The sequence below is a fragment of the Oncorhynchus clarkii genome, chromosome 17, assembly GCF_045791955.1.
Source record: "Oncorhynchus clarkii lewisi isolate Uvic-CL-2024 chromosome 17, UVic_Ocla_1.0, whole genome shotgun sequence".
In the NCBI taxonomy this organism is placed as follows: Eukaryota; Metazoa; Chordata; class Actinopteri; order Salmoniformes; family Salmonidae; genus Oncorhynchus; species Oncorhynchus clarkii.
Genome location: NC_092163.1, coordinates 7,135,229 through 7,160,710, shown reverse-complemented (window position 1 = coordinate 7,160,710; position 25,482 = coordinate 7,135,229). Strand labels below are relative to the sequence as shown.

At 40.7% G+C, this 25,482-nt stretch overlaps 2 protein-coding genes across 2 annotated transcripts in view; both read right to left on the bottom strand.

Annotated features, from left to right (window-relative positions):
• Positions 1-814: 814 nt before the first annotated feature.
• Positions 815-16,071, bottom strand: LOC139370443 (B-cell receptor CD22-like). The gene is given in 16 exon segments (XM_071109919.1): positions 815-1,013; positions 1,244-1,308; positions 1,490-1,570; positions 1,702-1,741; positions 1,836-1,935; positions 2,227-2,490; positions 2,825-3,079; positions 3,227-3,382; positions 3,424-3,561; positions 4,459-4,677; positions 4,785-5,144; positions 5,297-5,515; positions 5,678-6,025; positions 14,287-14,496; positions 15,419-15,748; positions 16,000-16,071. Coding segments are annotated over 16 exon segments (3,039 nt in total). The 5' UTR covers positions 16,055-16,071.
• A 1,414-nt stretch (positions 16,072-17,485) lies between these two features.
• LOC139370438 (cartilage acidic protein 1-like) overlaps positions 17,486-25,482 on the bottom strand; it is a 10,274-nt gene continuing 2,277 nt past the window's right edge. Inside the window, exon 5 of the mRNA XM_071109914.1 lies at positions 17,486-17,494. Coding sequence (XP_070966015.1) covers positions 17,486-17,494 — 9 coding nt within the window. The remainder of the gene's footprint in view (positions 17,495-25,482) is intronic.

Below are 25,482 nucleotides of genomic sequence, written 5' to 3'. Positions count from 1 at the left end.
TAATAGCTACTGTAAATTGTACAGTGAAGTTAGATTAACAAGAATGTAAGCTTTCTGCCAATATCAGGTATGTCTATGTCCTGGGAAATGTTATTGTTATTTACAACCTCATGCTAATCGCATTAGCCTACATTAGCTCAACTGTCCTGTTGCGTAACGATGACATTTTGGAACAGTGAGGTCATTCTGACATCACGTGCATAAAAAACTTATGCTGGGGCAACCGTTAGAGATATTGGAACTCATGTGAAAAGGTTAATGTCTCAATCCGCGCTGCCCTCAAACTAAGGCACGCTGCCTGCTTTTATGTATAGGCTGTTTCAACTTGTCAAATTCATCAGATTTTCTAACAAGTTTTATTTTCTAACAACAGTTTGAATTGGGGGTCCTCATTAATTCAGAGTAGGCCATTTCACTTTTTCTGACAAGTTACTTTTGGGGGAATTACTGAGCCTGACAAACTTTCCCAAGCACCTCCCAATTGTTTCTGCAGATCAAGTATGCAGACATTTGCGCATCTCCAGTCAGAACAGGACCTGCACAAACTTTTTCACATTTTCCAGCTGGTGCCCGCATCGCCTTCATTGTTGTTTTCATTACTACATGAGAATAACTTTGGACATTTTGGGGGGAAATGTCCCATTGTAAAAGAGTAAAAGTATAATCCAGCCTATTTATCTTCAATATATTTAATTAACGTTACAAGGAAAAAACATTGGGGGTTCTCTTCTCTTCGGACCAGGTTCTGTTATGGTACTCTACAGTCCAGGTTCTGTGTTGGTTGACTTCAGTCCAGGTTCTGTGGTGGTTCTCTTCAGTTCTGATAATCGGAGGTCTCAACATCTATCTGAGGGTCTGTGTCACTGTCCAGGTTCTGTGGTGGTTTGCTCCAGTTCTCATAATCGGAGGGCTCAACATCTATCTGAGGGTCTGTGTCACTGTCCAGGTTCTGTGGTGGTTCGCTCCAGTTCTCATAATCGGAGGGCTCAGCATCTATCTGAGGGGCTGTGTCACTGGGGGAGTCCCTCACATTCTGAAAGAAGACACACTGAATGAGCACTTTACACACCACTTCATGAAGTGTTTATGGACACTTACACTTACACACTTACACACACACACACACACAAACACACACACACACACACAAACACACACATGCACACAAACACACACACGCACACAAACACACACACGCACACAAACACACACACACACACACATACCTACTCCAGGGTGTCACTCTGGTGATCTGGTCTTCTTCTTCATAGCTGTGCACATGTCACTGTTAGGGTCAGGATGGACACTCTGTGGAGAGAACGAGAGAGTGAGAGAGAGGCAAAGAGAGAGCGTGAGAGGGAGGGAGGGAAGGAGGGAGGGAGTAGAGAGAGAGAAATGCATGAGCACTTTGTGACACCACTCTCTCTATAATTTTCTCTAAACAAATTCAAATACTGTATAAAACACAAACACATAATACGAGACTTACTGCCAGAGTGTCGTAGTCAGGTGACATGGTCCTCATGTTCAGACCTGTGTACGTGTCACTGTTAGGGTCATGATGGACACTCTGTGTAGAGAGCGGGAAATAGAGAGAGGGAGAGAACATGGTAACAGTGAAAATAGTGTGAAAGAGACTGTTGTGATACTGTAAATTATTGTCACCAGGTGTGGAGGTGGAGGTGTAGCTGAAAAAATCACCTGTGTGTCTGTTGTGGCATCACTTCCGCCTGTGGATCTCCTGTAAAGAGGAGCAGAGTGAAATATGTTCTCTACTGACCTCTAGTGGAGGTTAATATACATTTCACATTTAACCCTGGCTAGAAAATCCTCACCTCTTCAGAGTGCAGTAGATGGTGAGGAGCAGAGCTCCAGCAGTCAGGACAGCCCCCACCCAGACCACATGAACCCAGGGAAACACTGCTGCAGGATTTACTGGGTTTAAGTGTCAAGAGGTTAGAACATATATCTGTTTGTAGTTGTGTTTATTATGGATCCTCATTAGCAAAATTTAGGCAGTAAAATTAAGGCAATTATTCCATTTTAAAATCATTACAATGCATTCACTACAGATTGCACAACACATTATGTATATGACCTTAGGCCCATACTCTACTACCACATATCTAGAACACAAAATCCATGTGTACATGTGTTTATAGTGCTTATCTGTTAAAACAGTCATATCACAGAGCACCAGAAATAGACAGAACATGACATACTTACACATGACATTAATATGGACAGGGATGGAAGTCTCTGTCCCTCTAATGTTCATAGCCTCACAGTAGTAATCTCCTCTGTCCTCAGAGCTGATAGAAGTAATGCTGTAACTCTGTCCTGATGCTTTTGGTGAGGTTACGTTCTTCTTGTATCAGGTGTATTTGTCCACAGGTGGGTTGGCATCACTGCTGCAGGTCAGAGTCACTGAACTGCCCTCCACTATTTCACCAGAGGGACTGACTGACACTGAGGTGTTCCTTGGTCCATCTGATGTAAAAGACAGTGGATTTAGTAAGAGAACTAATTAGGTCAGTTAAAAATATTCTATTAACTTTCCAACAAATGTACTTTTCCACACAATGACTTTTAGATTCAGTTCAGTGACTCTGACCTGCAGCAGTGATGCCAACCCACCTGTGGACAAATACACCTGATACAAGAAGAACGTAACCTCACCAAAAGCATCAGGACAGAGTTACAGCATTACTTCTTTTAGATTCACCCTCTTATTGAAGATGATCAATTCAAGTATCATTGGAGCCAATATCTGTCACTACAATGTTAATATACCAAACTAAAGGTTTAAACCCCTTGTACTTACATGTGACATTGAGAGTCCCTTCAGCAGAGGGGAGATTCTCATGTCCTTCTACAGAACAGGAGTATCTGCCTGTATCCTCACTGCTGACTGAGAATAGGATATAGACAGGAGAAGAGGTGTTGCTGTTTGGTATAAACTGTCCATTCTTATACCAACTGTAGGCTGTGATGGGGTCCAGTGTACAGTTGGTTCTACATGTCAGTGTGACATTCTCCCCCTCTGACACAGATGTAGGATCCATCTCCAACACAACATCTAGAGTAAAAGGAAACAAATCATTAATATCCTCCTATATATGTCCTCTTATGTGAAATACTAGATTTGTATTTTTCCATCACATACCACTACTGTGTCTGTAATAAGGTAATTACAGTAATAGACGTGAGATGTGTGACAGATTACCTGTGACAGTCAGGGAGACAGGTGAGCCAGCAATCTGATCTCCGGATGTTATCAATCTGAATCTGTACCTAGCAGAGTCTCTCAATCTCAGATCGGTGACTCTCAGGGTACAGTCACTCTCCTTATCCCCAAGGTACTCTATATGACCCTCATACCCTCATACCCTGGTGCTGAGCTTAGATCTTCAGCATCCATACCAGACCATTTAGTAAACCAGAAAGCTTTTTTGATCTCATGATAACTGGGATATGTGTAAGAGCAGGATATGTCCACTGTTGACCCCTTCAAGGCACAGATACTCTGCTGGGTGTAAGTCACACTCCAACACTTCTGACCTGAAATACAAGAAGACAATAGAACACCTTTCATAAATCTTTAATGACAATATTTACCAGTATACACTTACATTTTTAATAAAGTAGGAAAATAATAATTACTTCCTAACCGTTTGTAAAACCATAATTATATTCTGTAAAAGTAACGAGGAAGTGACCACCCCTTCAGGTTTGTAGTTTTTCAACATTTGTAGTTTTCATTTTATGAAAATTGAAAGGGTGTTCTATGTGCAAAAACATAGCGCAAAGGTCTTCAAAAAGTAAATTCTCCCAGTGACATGAATGCACCCCGAAACAGCAGATGGCTCCAAGTGGAGGTAATTAGGGAAAGTGCCAACCGGCCGCGGAGGCCACATAAAATGAACACTTTGGCACACCGCGGGAGAGACCCGGGAGAGACCGACACAGAGCCAAAGCTGAGAAGAAGGACCGAGCCAAACCTATGTGATTTTCTTTGTCATGTTTATTTTATGGCCTAGTAAAGTTATGTTTATTTTATGGCCTAGTAAAGTTATGTTTATTTCATGGCCTAGTAAAGTTATGTTTATTTTATGGCCTAGTAAAGTTATGTTTATTTTATGGCCTAGTAAAGTTATGTTTATTTTATGGCCTAGTAAAGTTATGTTTATTTCATGGCCTAGTAAAGTTATGTTTGCTGACTAAAACCTCCTGTTAATCTCTGCACGCTCAACCCAACACCCCACAGTTTACCACAATTTTAATAAATTACCACATTTTCATGAATTTGATTATATATTCTTGAAGCCCATTCAACACAGCTTGGGAATAGATACGGAACTAAAGCAGAAGTGGACGTCACACTCAAAGCATATACAAATATGGTTGTCCCTCAACTGAAATGTTGTATGACATGTTGTTTACAAGGTCAACACTCACACACTGCAGGAGAGTGGAGATCCTCATGGCCTTTTACAGCACAGGAGTAACTGTCTGCATCACTAATGTAGTCTGAGTACAGGCTGGAGGTGGCCTCTTTTACTTTGTGTCCGTTCTGGTACCAGATGTAGGTGGGGTTGTCAGTCAGAGTACAGGTGGTGATACACATCAGTGTCCTCTTCCCTGCCTTTCTGGCAGGAGTCACCTTCACCTGCAGGTCTGAATACAGAGTCAATGACAATAACATCATTAAGTATTGAGTATAAAATATAAAGAAACCAACAGTGAATATACTTCTATGAGTATGATAATATGTTCTGTGTTACCTGTGACAGTCAGAGTTGTTCCAGGGAAGCTGTGTCCCCATCTTGATGTCTGTGTGTTGAATATGAACTTGTACTCAGCAGAGTCCTCCTCTCTCAGATCTGTGATTCTCAGGGTGGAGCGACCTCTCTCCTTCTCTCCAACATACTCCACACGACCTGCATACCCTGGGTCTGTGGTTAGATCCTCAGGTGTCGACTTATCCCTCCACCTGTCACTCTGTTTAGGACTAAACCAGAGTGATGATGTGACTGTATCATAACCACTGCCATAAGTACAGGAAATGTCCACTGATGACCCCTTCAAGGCACAGATTGTCCTCTTGGTGTAAGTCACTGTGTTGCAGTCCTGACCCTGGACACCTAAAACATAATGGAATCACATAAGTACATTATACAGTATTTTCAGTTATTTTCATAAAAGCCCCATCAAATTATACAGTGAGACCTAAAGGACGTAGTACAATCATTCTGTATACTTGCTGTATTAGATTCCATGTTAGATTAACACTCACACACTGCAGGAGAGAGGAGATCCTCATGGTCTTTTACAGCACAGGAGTAGCTGTCTTCATAGTTACTGGAGACTGAGTATTTGTACTGGGGGGAGGTGCTCTCATCTAGATGTTGTCCGTTCTTGTACCAGATGTAGGTGGGGCTGTCAGTCAGAGTACAGGTGGTGCTACAGGTCAGTGTCTTATCCTGATGTCCACCAGTCACCTTCACCTGAAGACCTGGAGAAAAACAATATCACTGTAAATCCCTTTATCACTGACTTATCACTCTAATACAAAGATGGAGGAAATCCTATGTTATACAGACATAAATACAAACCAAGACAATTGTCCTGAACTAAATGGAATTCAACAGTTTAACTATATTGAATGCAACTGTACCTGTGACAGACAGAGTGACTCCAGGTTCACCAGTATACCTCCATGTTCCAGTCTGATCTGTAAATCTGAACAAGTACGTAGCTGAGTCACTCTCTTTCAGGTCTGTGATTGTCAGGGTGTGACCATTCTCTTTATCCTTACGGTACGTCACACGTCCTTTGTAGTCTGGGTCATCCTTCAGACTCACATAATTCTCCTCAGCATATATTTTAGTGAACCAGAAGGTTGTTTTGATTGTATAACCACTGGGAAATGTGTAAGAGCAGGTCAGCTCTACTGTTGAGCCATTCACGGTACAGATACTCTGAGTGGTGTAAGTCACACTCCAGCCATTCTGACCCAGTACCACTGAAACACAGTCACACAACACAATGGAATCAGAATTAAGGCAAGGTCTATTGGCTCACACTGACAGTCAAATTTTTCCAGACTTTGCTGCCGTAGTTGCTGAGTGTGAATGGAAACTGTAGAAAAGCATCACTCAGTGAGGTGTGAAAGATAACTATTTAAAGTGAAGTGGAGACTCCTAACAGAACACACCAGAATAACATTATGATTCTTATCCTTTTAGAAATGTCTGTAGATTGTTAAACATAGCAACTAAAAGATTAGAATGAGACCATACCTTCTACAGACCAGAGAAAGACCCTACCTGCTACAGACCAGAGAAAGACCATACCTGCTACAGACCAGAGAAAGACCCTACCTGCTACAGACCAGAGAAAGACTATACCTGCTACAGACCAGAGAAAGACCATACCTGCTACAGACCAGAGAAAGACCACCAACACACTTCCTGCTGTTCTCAAGGCCATTGTTGCATCTCCCACCCTGCAGTCTCTGAAACATAAACAACAACTCACTCTATAGCTGGTGAATAACTCCACCGGATTCCTAATGGATACAATAAAGTCATCATCAACATCATCAACAACAACAATCAGTTATTGAACATATCTGTAGTACCCTAAACACATATTTCTAAATTGATTGTTCAGAAGCTGTTTTATTCTCAGGAGCCCAAATATAGGAACTCTCTGCGGCTCGGCAAGCTAAACACTGACCACCAAGTTCAAGGATATTTCCTATCCCGAAGCTATGAGGCTAAACAGCAAGTGACACACACACACACACACACACACACACACACACACACACACACACACACACACACACACACACACACACACACACACACACACACCCCATTGGAGCCAAGGGAGGACCATCCTCCTCAGTGAATTTCATATAAATAAAAATAGTAAAACATGAAAAAAGTTATACATTTTAACAAAACTATACTAAATCTATTCTCATGTGTCCAAATAATTAATTAAAACACACTATTTTGCAATGAAGGTCTCCAGTAGCCTCAGCAGTACTCTGTAGTGTAGCACTATGGTTCAAATCTAGGAGGCTCATTATTCTCACTCCTTTCCATAAACTTACACAGTAACTATGACAGCTTCCGGAGGACGTCCTCCATCCTATCAGAGCTCTTGCATCATGAACTGACATGTAATCCACCCAATCAAGCGATCAGAGAATGAATCTAGTCCTGAAAGCATAGGCTAGCACTGCAGTACATAAAATGTGGTGAGTGGTTGACTCAAAGAGAGAGAAAGACAATAGTTGAACAGTTTTGAACAAATTAATTTCTTCCAAAATTAATAATAAGCAAGAGAGAGAGAGAGAGATAGATAGCTAGAGAGAGAGAGAGAGAGAGAGAGAGAGAGAGAGAGAGAGAGAGAGAGAGAGAGAGAGAGAGAGAGAGAGAGAGAGAGAGAAAGAGAGAAAGAAAGAAAGAGAGAGCAATATTTGGTTGTATTTAAAAAAAATAACTTTCCCTTTCACTTAGCTACCTAGTTTAGCCTACTTAAACACCTGGCTCAAACAGAGGGCGTGTCACGCCCTGGTCTTAGTATTTTGTGTTTTATTTTTTATTTTGGTCAGGCCAGTGTGTGACATGGGTTATTTATGTGGTGTGTTTTGTCTAGGTTTTTTTTGTAGGTCATGGGATTGTGGTGTAGTATAGTTGTCTAGAAAAGTCTATGGTTGCCTGGAGTGGTTCTCAATCAGAGGCAGGTGTTTATCGTTGTCTCTGATTGGGAACCATATTTAGGCAGCCATATTCTTTGAGTGTTTCGTGGGTGATTGTTCCTGTCTCTGTGTATGTTTGCACCAGATAGGGCTGTTTTGGTTTTTCACGTTACGTTTAGTGTTTTGTATTGTTCGTTATTATCTTTATTAAAGATGTATCAAGATAACCACGCTGCGTTTTGGTCCGCCTCTCCTTCGAAGGAAGAAAAGCTTAACAGAATCACCCAACACAACAGGACCAAGCGGCGTGGTGACAGGCAGCGGCAGCAGGAGCAGCGAAGTATGGACTATACGACTTGGGAGGAAATAGACAGGTGGGCGGTCGACCCAGGGAAAGTGCCGGAGTCCGCCTGGGATTCGCTGACGGCTCTGGCAGCTCCTGGCTGGCTGGCGGCTCTGGAAGCTCCTGGCTGACTGGCGGCTATGGAGGCACCTGGCTGACTGGCGGCTCTGGCGGCTCCTGGCTGACTGGCGGCTCTGGCGGTTCAGGACAGACTGGCGGCTCAGGACAGACTGGCGGCTCAGGACAGATTGGCGGCTCTGGCGGCTCAGGACAGACTGGCGGCTCTGGCGGCTCAGGACAGACGGGAGACTCTGGCGGCTCAGGACAGACGGGAGACTCTGGTGGCTCAGGACAGACGGGAGACTCTGGCGGCTCTGGACAGACGGGAGACTCTAGCAGCTCTGGACAGACGGGAGACTCTGGCAGCTCTGGAGAGATGGGAGACTCTGGCAGCTCTGGAGAGACGCGAGACTCTAGCAATGCTGGACAGGCGGGAGCACCTGTAGGCAAACGACGGAGAGACAGCCTGGTGCGGGGGGCTGCCACAGGAGGGCTGGTGCGTGGAGGTGGCACTGGATAGTACTCCTAAACACAACCCACCATCACTGTGTCTCATGTTTATACTACTCCTAAACACAACCCACCATCACTGTGTCTCATGTTAATACTACTCCTAAACACAACCCACCATCACTGTGTCTCATGTTAATACTACTCCTCAACACAACCCACCATCACTGTGTCTCATGTTAATACTACTCCTAAACACAACCCACCATCACTGTGTCTCATGTTAATACTACTCCTAAACACAACCCACCATCACTGTGTCTCGTGTTAATACTACCCCTAAAGCTCTTACGAAGCATCCACCCAATCACTATAACTCTTACTTTAGGCCATTTTAAAAAATGCCTCATAACAATCTATTACTCTCAGAGACCTTAAAATAGCATGCTAAAGTATTGTATGTGAAACAACATGTACAATACTGTATCAGATTAATATGCAAAAATGCATATACAAAATGTACTGTACATAACAGAAAAACAAAACAACATACAATACAATAGCATCACCATGCACATAACAGGATTTAGGTGTTCATGGTTACAAACAAATTGTAAAATATAAATATTGTAAGATATCGTCAAGCATACTTACAGAGTGAAGGGGAGATGTGTTGTAAGTGAACTTACTATCAGTCTATATAAATAGACACTGAGTGTGAGGTTGGAGGTTTGAGGTCTGTGGTTGGCCAACTTTGAACTAGTCAGGGACAATAGAGTTGAATAGTTGGCACAATTGCTTCAAAGCCATTGAATACACCATTTCAGCTGGACTGTCATTTAACTTGTGGAAGTTGAAGAAGACATTAACTACTTTAAAACGGAGATAGCCCTCAATGATGCTGCTCATTCTGTCACAGAAGCCATCATGACAAAGGTGCAAAAATGTACCCTCTACCCAACTCTATGTCAGGGACCAAGAAGCTTATGCAGAGGGCTTCCTTCAGCAGTCACTCAGACAGTGTTTGAGAGCATCAAAACTGTGATGTATCATGGGTAAATTGTGACTGACTGAGTGATCTATAAATAATATTGAGTAGTTATTCATCAAGCAAGGTGATTTGTAGATCTCGACTTGCCTATGAAGTCAGCTACAATGTCGAACACTCCTACATTTGCATAACGTTATAGCCTTTGTAGCAAAAATCCCATTCAAGTCATAAGACCGATATTAGTAGCACATCATGTTCAAATCCTCTATAAGTGACTTGTTGAGCTTCAATGATATGTGGAAAATGCTAATATTGGTCGCATGGCTTGAATGGGATTTGTGCCACAAATGCTAAAACATTAGCAAGTGGTAACTGTGCCAAGGGAAACCAAACCAAAGCATGGATTGTTGTCCATTGGTTTCCTTACCCTGTAAGCAGTCTGTGCCATTTTGTAATTTGGGTGAGCTATCCCTCTAAAGCAAATTTTCAGGAAAACATTCTAGATATCATAGCAATATGTTAGTTGTCTTCAGGCTAGATTTTGTGACGATACTTTTCAATCCAGTTTCTGTGGTGGTTCTCTTCAGTCCAGGTTCAGTGGTGGTTTTCTCCCCTGGATGGTCTGATAAACAGAGTGCTAAGCATCTCTCTGAAGAGTTGTGAACGTGTCACTGGGCGAGTCCCTCACACTCTGAGAGACAGTGACACAGGAAACACAGTGTGAGCACTTTACACACTGCTCTACAACATTCTCTCTCACTTCTACTTTCGGTGTCCATCTCTCTCCTCCTCCTCCTTATCTCTCTCTCTCTCTCTCTCGCCTCCTTACACTCTCTCTCCTCCTCCTCTTCTGCCTTACTCTCTCTCTCCTCCTCCTTACTATCTCTCTGTCCTCTCTCTCCTCCTCCTTACTCTCTTTCTCTCTCTCTCTCTCTCTTCTCCTCCTCCTCTATCTCTCTCTCCCCCTCCTTACTCTCTCTCTCTCTTCTCCTCCTCCTCTATCTCTATCTCTCCTCCTTAATCTCTCTCCTCCTTACTCTCTCTCTATCTTTCCTCCTCCTTACTCTCTCTCTCTCCCTCTCACACACACATATAAATACTATATACAAAATAAACACATACATTAATACAATAAAACATACTTATTGCCAGTGTATCATAGTCAGGGCCCTTGGTTCTCATTTTCAGAGTCACTGATAGTATCAGGATGGACAATATGGAGATAGAAAGAGAGAGAGAGAGAGAGAGAGCTGTGCCAAGGTGACAGTGAACATTGTCGAAAAGAGACTGTTATGGCACAGTAAATTCAAGTCACCAGGTGTGGGGGTGGAATTTTAACTGATATAATCACCTGTGTGTCTGCTGTGGCATCCCTTCCTCCTATGGATCTACTGCTAAGAGGGACAGAGTCAGTTCTGCTCTCTAGTGACCTCTAGTGGAAGTTGATATATATCACATGTAAACCTGGCTAGGGAACACTGACCTCTTCAGCGTGCAGGAGATGGTAACGAGGAGAGCTCCAACAGTCAGGAAAGCCTCACCCCAACCACAGGAACCCAGAGAAACACTGGAGTCTGGAGAGCTGGACACAGGCCAGTGTGTGTTGAATAAGGAGATGGAGAAGTAAGTAAGAAAAATACAAATAAATGTATTCTGCCATCTTTGACTGTAGCCTAGAGTGCATTTTCTATATCTTAGAGTTAGGTTTGGGTGCAGGCCTCAGAGTTTCACTTTATCACAGTCGGCGGTTGCAGATGGGTTATTAGTTGTGGACGGTTGCGGGTTAACAAACAGCTGACCCGCGCACCACTAGCGTGCGTAAGCGAATGTAACTGGTGAGGATCAGTGCTGGGTGTTGATCTGTTCAATGGTGACATGTGTCTAATAGGCAGAAATACAAGAAACAACAGCAGAGTGGAAATAGTTATGAATCAATGTATTAATAGTTAATGAACTAATGAATGTATTTATTGTCTTGAACGTTGAGTTTATTTACAACATTGCACCTATACTGTATTGACACCAAACCAAATTGTAAAACCTGCAAAGGTAAACGTATTTAATGTATCTATAATAATGATTATAAAATGTGCAATAATGTCTGACAGGAATACAAAGTAAATAATTAGGAGAAACCTGGTCCAAGAGCCAGAAGTAATAAAAAGCTGTTATCAATATTAGTCACTGAGAAATGTCGGCCTATTTTTGTTATAAAAATCTGGAAAAGGCAAATATTAATCTACAGAGAGTAAACAGAAAAGCTTTATGTGTTACAGAAAATCTACAAATGGTCAAATCTCACTGAAAATGAGCAGAAGCATAATCTATCTTATTTCTCATCAATATACACAATTATCATTACAAGGAAAGATAATTCAACTCCAGCATTTACTCAGAAGTTAAAGCTTAGGAGAAACTTCTTGACATGTCACCAATAAGCATAACTACTAAAATATGTCGTTCTGCCCCTGAGCAAGGCGGTTAACCCATTGTTCACCGGGCACCGGAGATGAGGATGTCGATTATGGCAGCCCCCCGCATCGCTCTGATTCAGAGGGGTTGGGTTAAATGCGGAAGACACATTTCAGTTGAATGCATTCAGTTGTACAATTGACTAGGAATGGAGTGATAAGACAAGGTTGAGAGGAGAGTTTCCCTTTGGAGTGATAAGACAAGGTTGAGAGGAGAGTTTCCCATTCCTTAACTTTGCAAGAAAATAAAAAAAGAATGACATGATTTTCTAAAATGTTAAAGCTCATTATCTGGAAAGCCTTCTACATATGATAGCAGTATGATAGCAGGAGAATAGAGGTGTAAATCCTAGCTTTGGTTTGGTGCTGAAGCTCTTCATCCAGGTTCTGTGGTGAGTCTCTTCAGTCCAGGTTCTGTGGTGGTTCTAATTCAGTCCAGGTTCTGTGGTGGTTCTCTTCAGTCCAGGTTATGTGGTGGTTCTCTTCAGTCCAGGTTCTGTGGTGGATCTCTTCAGTCCAGGTTATGTGGTCGTTCTCTTCAGTTCTCATAATCTGAGGGCTCAGCATCTATCTGAGGGACTTTGTCCCTCAAGGACGAGTCCCTCAAATTCTGAAAGAAAACACAATGAACACATTACATGTAACAGTATAACTTTAGACCGTCCCCTCGCCCACATCAACAACAGTCATCCTCGAAGCATCGTTACCCATCGCTCCACAAAAGCCGCGGCCCTTGCAGAGCAAGGGGAACCACTACTTCAAGGTCTCAGAGCAGGTGACGTCACCGATTGAAACGCTATTTAGCACGCACCTCTAACTAAGCTAGCCGTTTCACATCCGTTACATACACACCACTCTATAACATTTGTATGGATACAAACACACACACAAACACAAACACACACACTTACTGCCAGGGTGTCATACTCTGGTGACCTGGTCTTCATGTTCAGTGCTGTGTACGTGTCACTGTTAGGGTCAGAATGGACACTCTGTGCAGAGAGAAAGAGAGAGAGAGAGAGAGAGACAGAGCGTTGTCATGGTAACAGTGAAAATAGTATGAGAGAGACTGTCGTGACATAGTAAATTCATGTCACCAGGTGTGGAGGTGGAGGCATAGCTGATATCATCACCTGTGTGTCTGCTGTGACATCACTTCCTCCTATGGATCTCCTGTAATGAGGGACAGAGTGAGTTCTGCTCTCTACTGACCTCTAATGGAAGTTGACATGTTACAAATAAAGTTTTGCACATTTAATGAATGAATTAATGAATATATTAATGCATTCATAACAAATCAGGGTGCTAATGTAAAACAAAATGTATGTCACCTGAACCACATGAAGCAAGGGAGAAAGAGGATGAGAACCAGAATAAACACTGTGATTCCTACAGCTGCAGTCAGAACTGAGGTTTGTTTCCCTATAATAAAATATGGATGATATGAGTACATGGCATGATATAATGAACTAAAAACAAATATAATTTGGTAAAACCTGTCTCCTCCCCTTCATCCACACTGATTGAAGAGGATTTAACAAGTGACATCAATATGGGATCAAAGATTCACCTGGATTCAACCTGGTCAGCCTGTCTATGTCATGGAAAGAGCAGGTGTTCTTAATGTTTTGTACACTCAATATTTAATTATAAAAAGCCAAATTCAAAGTATTAACATTAGATTGAAACATGTAGTTCTGTATTGAAGTATTGAAGATGTAACTTTACCTGCTACAATGATCATCAGAGCTGTAGAGATCTTAGATCCTATTGTATTCTGGGCCTCACAGTAATATTCTCCTCTGTCCTCAGAGATGATGTTAGTGATGCTGTAACTCTGTCCTGATGCTTTTGGTGAGGTTACGTTCTTCTTGTACCAGGTGTATTTGTCCACAGGTGGGTTGGCATCACTGCTGCAGGTCAGAGTCACTGAACTGCCCTCCACTATTTCACCAGAGGGACTGACTGACACTGAGGTGTTCTTTGGGCCGTCTGGTTGACAATATGTAACACATTGTTCATACATAGAGCTTTACATGAGGAGCATCATGGAACTTGGACTTATGATTAAAATAAATGAAATATTAATATACATATGCATAACTTAGACAATAATGTAACAATACAGTGTTTGTGAAGTACGTGTAGTTAGTGCAGTAATGAGATGAGTACAATCATGGAACTTGTTCTGTTCCACTGCAACACTAACTAATGATTGGATGATTTTGGCAGACTTTAAAAGTGTATCAGTCACACTCACACACTGCAGGAGAATTGATGCCTTTTACAGCACAGTAGAAGCTGTCTTCAGTTTTAAAGTACAATGAGTATGAGGGGGAGGAGGCCCCTTGTACAATCGTACTGTTCCTGTACCAGATGTAGGTGGGGTTACCAGTCAGAGTACAGGTGGTGCTACAGGTCAGTGTCATTAACCACCATGTAGTGGTCACCTTAACCTGCAGGTCTGGAGTAGATAACAACGTTAAAACCATCAATGAATGACCTGTTGTCTAGTTCAAATGAGGCAGGAGTGGACGTTCTCAAATCATCAATTCAGACATTCCTATTATACCATACATTCATATTAATTTTATTTAAATACAAATCAAGACAATTTTCCCTAACCAATTAAACAGATCCACACCATATATAATATCACTGTACCTGTAACATACATAGTGATTAAACAGATCAACACTATATACAGTGCCTTGCGAAAGTATTCGGCCCCCTTGAACTTTGCGACCTTTTGCCACATTTCAGGCTTCAAACATAAAGATATAAAACTGTATTTTTTTGTGAAGAATCAACAACAAGTGGGACACAATCATGAAGTGGAACGACATTTATTGGATATTTCAAACTTTTTTAACAAATCAAAGACTGAAAAATTGTGCGTGCAAAATTATTCAGCCCCTTTACTTTCAGTGCAGCAAACTCTCTCCAGAAGTTCAGTGAGGATCTCTGAATGATCCAATGTTGACCTAAATGACTAATGATGATAAATACAATCCACCTGTGTGTAATCAAGTCTCCGTATAAATGCACCTGCACTGTGATAGTCTCAGAGGTCCGTTAAAAGCGCAGAGAGCATCATGAAGAACAAGGAACACACCAGGCAGGTCCGAGATACTGTTGTGAAGAAGTTTAAAGCCGGATTTGGATACAAAAAGATTTCCCAAGCTTTAAACATCCCAAGGAGCACTGTGCAAGCGATAATATTGAAATGGAAGGAGTAGCAGACCACTGCAAATCTACCAAGACCAAAAATACAGTTTTATATCTTTATGTTTGAAGCCTGAAATGTGGCAAAAGGTCGCAAAGTTCAAGGGGGCCGAATACTTTCGCAAGGCACTGTATAATATCACTGTATAATATCACTGTACCTGTAACAGACAGAGTGACTCCAGGATCACCAGTATATTTCCCTCCAGTCTGATCTGTTATAAATTTGAACTTGTACTCAGCTGAGTCCCTCTCCCTCAGGTCTGTGATTTTCAGGGTGTGGACATTCATCCTATCACTACGGTACATCACACGACCTTTGTAGTCTGGGTCATCACTCAGATTTACAATTTTAGTGAACCAGAAGGTTGTTGTGATTGTATAACCACCGGGATATGTGTAAGAGCAGGTCAGCTCCACTGTTGACCCCTTCAAGGCACAGATACTCTGAGTGGTGTAACTCACACTCCAGCCATCCTGACCCAGTACCACTGAAACACAGTCCCACAACACAATGGTATCAGAATTAGGACACTATCTATTGGTTCACACTGACTGTAGGGTTTGTCTCCACTATGTTGCTATAGTTGCTGAGTTGAGTGTGAATGGAAACCACAGAAAACTATTTAAGTGAAGTGGAGATGCCTAACAGAACACACCAGAATAACATCATGATTCTTAACCTTTTTAGAAATGTCTGTTAATTAACCAGAGCAACTAAAAGATAAGTGTGAGACCATACCTGCTACAGACCAGAGAAAGACCACCAACACACTTCCTGCTGTTCTCAAGGACATTGTTCCATCTCCCACCCTGCAGTCTTAGAAACATAAACAACAACTCACTCTATAGCTGGTGAATAACTCCACCTGATACAATGAAGTATAAGCTGTAAATGGGGTACAGGGCCTCATCACTGAAAATGAACCAAGCTCATATTGTGTACTGTATTTTGCTACAGACGTGGATCTTAATTTGATCACACTTTTGTTGTAGAGAATTTTCCTGCTTCCTGGAAATGCAAACTTGTAGTGGATTCAAGGTTTATAAAGGCTTCTAACTGTCAGGGATCCCTCCAGTACTGCTGCTCATTCTGTGCACCAGTTCTGGAAGTCTACGTCACTGGCTTTCTAGGCATCGCTGAACTGTCTAATTACCCACACCTGGTTCCCATTTCCCCTGATTAGCAATTGTATAAATGTGCCCTCTGTTCACCATTGTCTTGGTCAGTTATTGTTTCCATGTCTGTTGGTCTTGTGAGCACCTGTGCTTTGTTGCGTTGGCTTTTGTGCTACGTGTACTTATTATTACGTGTCTCGCCCTGTGTATTTATTAGAGGTTTAACATGGCTGTTTTGTTTGGTTTTCATCCCTGTGTTTTGGGCTTTGTCCCCATGACTTTTTATGGTTGGTTGTATTGTTTGATGAACTATTAAAACCTATTACGTATTCCTGCGCCTGTCTCTGTCATTTATACAACGTGACACTAACGTTTGTAATTTAAAATGTCAGACTTGATTTTTCCCTAACAAACTGTCAACCACCACATTAATTATAGTCCACATAATTCACTTTTCCTGTTGCTGCAGGAATATTAAGATCCTACGTCTGTATACGGTTGTGTGAATACTGTCTGTATTGCACTGTAAACACACATTTCTATTTTGATTGTTCTAAAACTGTTATTGTCAGAACCTCAAATATAGGAGGATAAATGTTCAATCCTCTACTGTCCTTCAAGCTGTACAGCAGCCTAAAGACTGACCACCAGGGTCAATGACAGCACCTATCCCCAAGCTGTGAGGCTAAACAGCAAGTGACTCACACACACAGTCTTGTACAACAAACCTTGTGGGGACACAATTCAGTCCTGTTCACAATCCTATTTTCCTTTACCTTGACCCCAAAACCTACTAACCCTAGCTCCTAAACCTAATTCTAACATTCATTCAACTTAACCCTAAACCCCCTAGAACTTGCATTTGATCTTGTGGGAACTAACAACATTTGTCTGTTTACTATTCTTGTGGGGACTTCTGGCTGATAATGCCCACACACGGAGACCATCTGTAGGAGAGACCATGTGTAGGGAAGGCAAATAAGCCCATGGAGTCTGTATCAAAGTCTAGAGAGCTGGTTGTTAAGGATGAAGCAAAGTTAAAACACACATCCTACACAGTATAGATGTCAACCCTACTCCATATCAGACTGGTCCTAAAGGGCCCTCAGCTAAATCAGCTGTGTCACACACAGACACACACTTAGGCCCACATGCACACACACACTGCAGTGCTACAATGTTTGTTTACATGTCTTTTTTACCCTGGTTAATAATCTCATCACTATGTAGATCAACACTCCTACACTGAGACACTATATGAATGCTGGCCCTGATGTAACAACCAAAACACAGCTCAAAACATAACAAGTAAAATGATACATTACCCTCAATAATATGACTTGACTGAAAACAAAACCAGAAACTATATTTCAAGATATTGTTAAGAGTACTTAGAGTGAAGTGAAAGGGAGAGGTATTGTACAGGGAGTCAACATACTGGCAGTTAGTGTGAATTCTGTTGTTGACACATTTAACTGTCCTTTCCTTCCTCTTTAAGACATTAACATGGATGATGACCAGACCAGCATCTCAGAAAAAGGGATGTTCCTGTATTTCAATACAAATTGTGCAACAGATTGCATAACTACTTGCCTTCATTTTAAGGAGTGGGACAACATTTTTTAAATTAGCTAAATGTTTCACATTTTCAATGTGATATTTTGACTACACAGAGAACCATTTAAACAATGTGTCGACTACAGAGGGCTTGATGTGGTTGCTAGGTGATTTCTGACGTATCCGAAAGCCCTCTATACTATTTAGAATGTTTACAATTTCTTATGTGTTGTCTTGTCCTTCTGAGTTCTGTATATACAGGTCAAATTTCCAAGATGTCACTCAAGTAGAACCCATTCCATTTTAAACCCATGACCATCACTCCTCATCAGCTGTATCAAATTAATACTGAAGGTTCCAGTGTTCTAGACTAGAGCTCTCCCTACTGGTATCTCAACATTACTGCACCAGCCTAATAATAATGTCCTCAATAATTTTGGATTAATAACATAACAAACTGAAAATACATTAGATAAACTAGTGTAAAAGCTAAACTGTTTACTTGACAAAGTTACAGTTAACTTCTTATGGATGGGGGGCAGTATTGAGTAGCTTGGATGAATAAGGTGCCCAAAGTAAACGGCCTGCTCCTCAGTCTCAGTTGCTAATATATGCATATTATTATTAGAATTGGATAGAAAACACTCTGAAGTTTTGAAAACTTTGAATGATGTCTGTGAGTATAACAGAACTCATATGGCAGGCAAAAACCTGAGGAGAAATCAAAACCGGAAGTGAGAAATCTGAGGTTGGTATGTATTCAACACAGTTCCCATTGGAATCCCCTTTAGGTATTAATGAAGTTGCACTTCCTAGGTCTTCCACTAGATGTCAACCGTCTATAGAAATTTGAACGAGGCTTCTACTGTGTTGTGGGACTGAATGACAGCAGAATGAATCAGGTGTCGCTGACAGTCAGCCATTTCCTGGTCAAGTGCATTTCACATGATAGCAACCTGCGTTCCATGACTCCTCAAGACACAAAGGATTACTCCAGTTGGAACTTTATTGAAGATTAATGATAAAAACATCCTAATGATTGATTCTGTACTTAGTTTGAAATGTTTCTTCGACCTGTAATGTAACTTTTTGAAGTTTTTGTCCGACGTAACGCTGACCAGAGCGAGCGTTTGGATATGTATACCAAACGCGCTAACAAAAGTCGCTAATTGGACATAAATAATGTACATTATCGAACAAATCAAGTATTTATTGTGGACCTGGGATTCCTGGGAGTGCATTCTGAAGGAGATCATCAAAGGTAAGGGAATATTTAGCATGTAATTTATGGTTTATGTTGACCACAACATGGCAGCTATTTTGACTTGATTGTTCTGAGCGCCGTCTCAGATTACTGACACAGCGGTTGCATTAAGGACGGGGAGGCAGTTTCTATCTGACCAGTATACTTCCTGTATATCTCACAAACAGGAAGTGCATTAATTCCTTAAAAATCCCACTGTGGGAATGCTTTTGTATTGAAAAACTACAATGAGGAATCAAACATGGGGTGGCAGGTAGCCTAGTGGTTAGAGTGTTGGACTAGTAAACGGGAGGTTGCAAGTTCAAAAAGGACACAATCTGTTGTTTTGCCCCTGAACCGGCAGTTAACTCACTGTTCCTAGGCCGTCATCGGAAATAAGAATTTGTTCTTAATAGTTAAATAAAGGTAAAAATATATTTTTTAAAAAGGACAGGTGTATAACTTGTATTATCATCTACATTTATGATGAGTGAGATTTACAGGAAGTATACTGGTTGAATCGATGTGGCTATGCAAAATCACTGGATGTTTTTGGAATTAGTGAATGAAATGCGCCAATGTAAAATCAGAATTTTTTAATATAATTTTAAAAAATATAAATATGAACTTTATCAAACAAAACATACATGTATTGTGTCCTATGAGTGTCATCTGATGAAGATAATCAAAGGTTAGTGATTCATTTCATCTCAATTTGTGCTTTTTGTGACTCCTCTCTTTGGCTGGGAAAATGGCTGTGTTTTTCTGTGGCTTGGTGGTGACCTAACATAATCGTTTGTGGTGCTTTCGCCGTAAAGACCATTTGAAATCGGACACTGTGGTGGGATTAACAACAAGACTACATTTAAAACAGTATAAGATACATGTATGTTTGAGGAATTTTAATTATGAGATTTCTGTTGTTTTGAATTTGGCGCCCTGCACTTTCACTGGCTGTTGTCAAATTATCTCGTTAACTGGATTGCAGCCCAAATTAAGCAAACACACTGTTGTAGTACAATATGCCACTATCATATTCTGTTACACTGTTGGGCCTTCTGTACAATAGAGGAGGATGGTGGGCAGAGACATAGGAGGGGAGGCTCATTGTAATGGCTGGAATAGAATTATGGGATATCGTTCCATTTATTCCATTCCAGCCTTTACAATGAGCCCGTCCTTCTATATATCTGCCCACCAGCCTCCTCCGTTGTACAGTACCGGTAGTAGTAGAGGGATCAGTACCATCATCACCATTGTGATTCTGTGTTGAATGTATAGGCTAATGTAGCCTGTTACCATAGACCTGTTGTCCATGTATAGGTTTATGTAGCCTGTTATCGATATATAGTCTAATGGAGCCTGTTGTCCATATATATACAGTTGAAGTCGGAGGTTTACATACACCTTAGCCAAATACATTTGAACTCAGTTTTTAACAATTCCTTAATCCCAGTAAAATATCCTGTCTTAGGTCAGTAAGGATCACCACTTTGATTTAAGAATGTGAAATGTCAGAATAATAGTTGAGAGAATGATTTATTTCATCTTTCATTTATTTAATCACATTCCCAGGAGGTCTGAAGTTTACATACTAATTGAGTGTATTTGGTAGCAATGCCTTTAAATTGTTTAACTTGGGTAAAACCTTTTGGGTAGCCTTCCTCAAGCTTCCCACGATAAGTTGGGTGATTTTTGTCAGATTCCTCCTGACAGAGCTGGTGTAACTGAGTCAGGTTTGTAGGCCTCCTTCTCGCACACGCTTTTTCAGTTCTGCCCACAAATTTTCTATAGGATTGAGGTCAGGGATTTGTGATGGCCACCTTGACTTTGTTGTCCATAAGCCATTTTGCCACATCTTTGGAAGTATGCTTGGGGTCAATGTCCATTTGGAAGACCCATTTGCGATCAAGCTTTAACTTTCTGACTGTCTTGATGTTGCTTCAATATACCCACATTTTCCTGTCTCATGATGCCATTTATATTGTGAAATGCACTAGTCCCTCCTGCAGCAAAGCACCCCCAAAATATGATTCTGCCACCCCTGTGCTTCACGGTTTGAATGGTGTTCTTCAGCTTGCAAGCCTCCCCCTTTTTCCTCCAAACATAACAATGGTCATTATGGCCAAATTGCTCCCAAGGATGAACCAGACTTGTGGAGGGCTCCAATTTGTTTTCTGAGGTCTTGGCTGATTTCTTTTGATTTTCCCATGATGTCAAGCAGAGGCACTGAGTTTGAAGGTAGGCCTTGAAATACATCCACATGTATACATCTAATTGACTCAAATCATGTCAATTAGCCTATCAGAAGCTTCTAAAGCCATGACATCATTTTCTGGAATTTTCCAAACTGTTTAAAGGCACAGTGAACTTAGTGTATGTAAACTTCTGACCCACTGGAATTGTGATACAGTTATTTATAAGTGAAATAATCTGTCTGTAAACAATTGTTGGAAAAGTTACTTGTGTCATGCACAAAGTAGATGTCCTAACCGACTACAGTTTGTTAACAAGAAATTTGTGGAGTGGTTGAAAAACAAGTTTTAATGACTCCAACTTAAGTGTATGTAAACTTCCGACTTCAACTGTACCTATGTGAGAGTGGATTATCAGCTCTCACTAGCATAAAAACTGAATACAGGCACAGACTGTGTGTGGAAAATGATTTAAGACTGAGACTCTCTCCAATACAACCCAACGTTGCAGAGTTATGTGCATCCTTTCATGCACACCCATCTCATTAACCTGTGGTGAGTTACTCACAATGAACAAATAAGGTTTTATTTGTAAGGTGGCAAAAGTATTCACTAATATTATATTATTTTTTGTGCCCTGCTCCTATAAGAGCTCTGTGTCACTTCCCACGAGCCGGGTTGTGACATTAATTCACACTCATTCTTATGTTTAATAAATGTATCGTATAGTGTGTGTGTGGCAGGCTTACAATGATGGCAAAAAATTATATTTGAGAGTGCTAGACGGGGTACACAACTGGAGGTTGAATGTTTGAAGGGGTACGGGACTATAAAAAGTTTGGGAACCACTGATCTGAACCAACAACACTTACTGGCAGTGCAGAGAAACAAGAAGTAGCCTCCTGTAAGTGTGAATTCTAAACAGGGAGATAAAGACATTAACATGCATTAAAAACAGCATCTCAGAAGAGGGTTGCATTTCTTCATTTGAGGAGTGGGCCATACATTTTTTAAAGAGGAAAAATGTGACCCATTCCTATCACTCCTCATCAGCTGCATCAGTTTTACTGAATGTTCCAGTGTTCTAGACTAGAGCGCTCCCTACTGGCATCTCAACATTACTGCAGCCTCCAGTCTTCATATGACGTCCTCATTCATTTGGGCAGTAATAGCAATACAAAAAATTGCTCTACCAGCAGAGCTACAGCTACAGAGCTATACAGCTATATTCTGTATAGTCGAATGTGTTTATACAGATTCCTGATACCCCAACGTCACTGTGTCTCATGTTATTACTACTCCTAAACACAACCCACCATCACTGTCTCATGTTAATACTACTCCTAAACACAACCCACCATCACTGTGTCTCATGTTAATACTACTCCTAAACACAACCCACCATCACTGTGTCTCATGTTAATACTACTCCTAAACACAACCCACCATCACTGTGTCTCATGTTAATACTACTCCTAAACACAACCTACCATCACTGTGTCTCATGTTAATACTACTTCTAAACACAACCCACCATCACTGTGTCTCATGTTAATACTACTCCTAAACACAACCCACCATCACTGTGTCTCATGTTAATACTACTCCTAAACACAACCCACCATCACTGTGTCTCATGTTTATACTACTCCTAAACTCAACCCCAACACAATCCTTCAGCAGAAATGCATTTTGGTATTACTGGCATACTGTCCTCTACTGATCATGTTTTAAACACGCAATTGAATAATCTGAACTTAACTAAACACATGTACTATTATATCTATTGTATTATTGACTGTACGCTTGTTTACTCCATGTGTAACTCTGTTGTTGTTTGTGTCGCACTGCTTTGCTTTATCTTGGCCAGGTTGCAGTTGTAAATGAGAACTTGTTCTCAACTTGCCTACCTGGTTTAATAAAGGTGATATAAAATAATACAAATAAAATCATCAATAAAACAATACATCATATAATACATTATTAATTCATGAATCTAATATTTCACATTTGCAATATAGAATCCACAATACCACAATACCACAATACCATAACATTACTTGCTTGTGTGTGTGTGTGTGTGTGTGTGTGTGTCTGTCACATTAACAGCAACACAATACCCATGATCTTATAGTAAACACATTGGAAGGAGTCCGATGAAATTACATAGACTTTGTTTTAGGGATGTCCTAAAATTTACACCGTAGAGAAGATAATTTAATGTCTATTGAAGAGGATCAGTGGCATGTCAGAATTGGAAAGCATTCTCATTTGCATAATGCTGATTTGTGTTGATGTTACATCATGTACTCTCAAATCAAACTATTTTTTCTTATATCCTGTGTGCTACCAAGGGGTACAGGAACAGTGAATTCTATACAACAAAAGGCATGTGTTTAAGTCAGCTTAAAGCTACAGTCTGTGATTGGTACATCCATTTTCAGATTTTTAAATGACTGATGTATGGCCATTAATTCTTGAAGAATATAACTTAAATGCTTAGAAGCTTATTTCAACTGTACAGCATCAGAACCCTTTAAAACGGTTAAAACAATCATTTCAATCTCATGGATAGAATTCCAGAGTGGTTACATTTCTCCAGACAGAATTCTCAGCTCTTTACCAAAACAGGTGGCGAAGTGACGTTTTTTTTTAAATCCCAGAATGTATTTTTAGATGATATAATACATTTTGGTAATAATGTCATTTTTGTGTAGTTGTGCTTTTGCTTGTAATGCAAACGAAAGTGAAACCTTTGGATGGAGACCCATAGTCGACTTTTGTCATAAGGAGTCGGGATGTCCTGAAAGATAATTTCACAGGTGTATAGAAGAGGACCAGTGACATCATGCTAGAACTGAAATGCTTGCTCATTTGCATGATATTAAGTATATATGTTCCATCATCATAATACTCTCATGTCAACAAACTGATATTTCTTCTTTGTTCAACTTATTTTAAAATAGACCCTATAGGCATTAGCTCTGTCATTGTTTTACTTTGTTAATATATCAGTGACTTAAAGGAGGCCACATTCACTGTTTGACAAAAAGGAAGAGCGTGAGAACCAATGGAGGATGAACGCATTTATTAACCTTTTCTCCTGGATAAACAAACACTGGCCACTCATCACCTTTTCTCAAGGATAAACAAACACTGGCCACTCATCACATTTTCTCATGGATAAACAAACACTGGCCACTCATCACATTTGACAAGAAGTAAGAAACACGTTCAGATAAGTGATTAAATAAGCGTTAGCGTTAGTATCATGCTTGACAGTCTCAATATCAACGCCAAGTTAATGTCATACATTGAATCGAATAAGAGTGCAGCTGTATAGTCTTATGCAGATTTGTTTTTTGCTAAAGTTTAGTCTAAAGACACCTAAAAATTGGCCTAAACCAATCACTTAGGAAACACATTTCAATTCAGGAAGTAAACTGAAATGTCAGATTTTCTCAATGCTTTTCAATGAGGAACAATTGGAATTGGAATTTTCCTAAATCGAAATGGAATTGACCCCAACCCTGAGTGCAACTTTTCAAAATGTCCATTGTTACACCATATTATGAGTTCAAGGAAATGCACTTTGTCCTGAAGGAGGTTGCTGAGGTGAGAACGGGTCATAATAATGGCTGGAACGAGGCAAGTAGAATGGAAACCATGTGTTTGATGTATTTTATACCATTCCACTTATTCCGCTCCGGCAATTACCACGAGCCCATCCTCCCCAATGAAGGTGCCACCATCCCCCTGTGCTTCAGCTATTGATCAAATCAAATCAAATCAAATTTTATTTGTCACATACACATGGTTAGCAGATGTTAATGCGAGTGTAGCGAAATGCTTGTGCTTCTAGTTCCGACAATGCAGTAATAACAAGTAATCTAACTAACAATTCCAAAACTACTGTCTTGTACACAGTGTAAGGGGATAAAGAATATGTACATAAGGATATATGAATGAGTGATGGTACAGAGCAGCATAGGCAAGATACAGTAGATGGTATCGAGTACAGTATGTACAAATGAGATGAGTATGTAAACAAAGTGGCATAGTATAGTATAAAGTGGCTAGTGATACATGTATTACATAAGGATACCGTCGA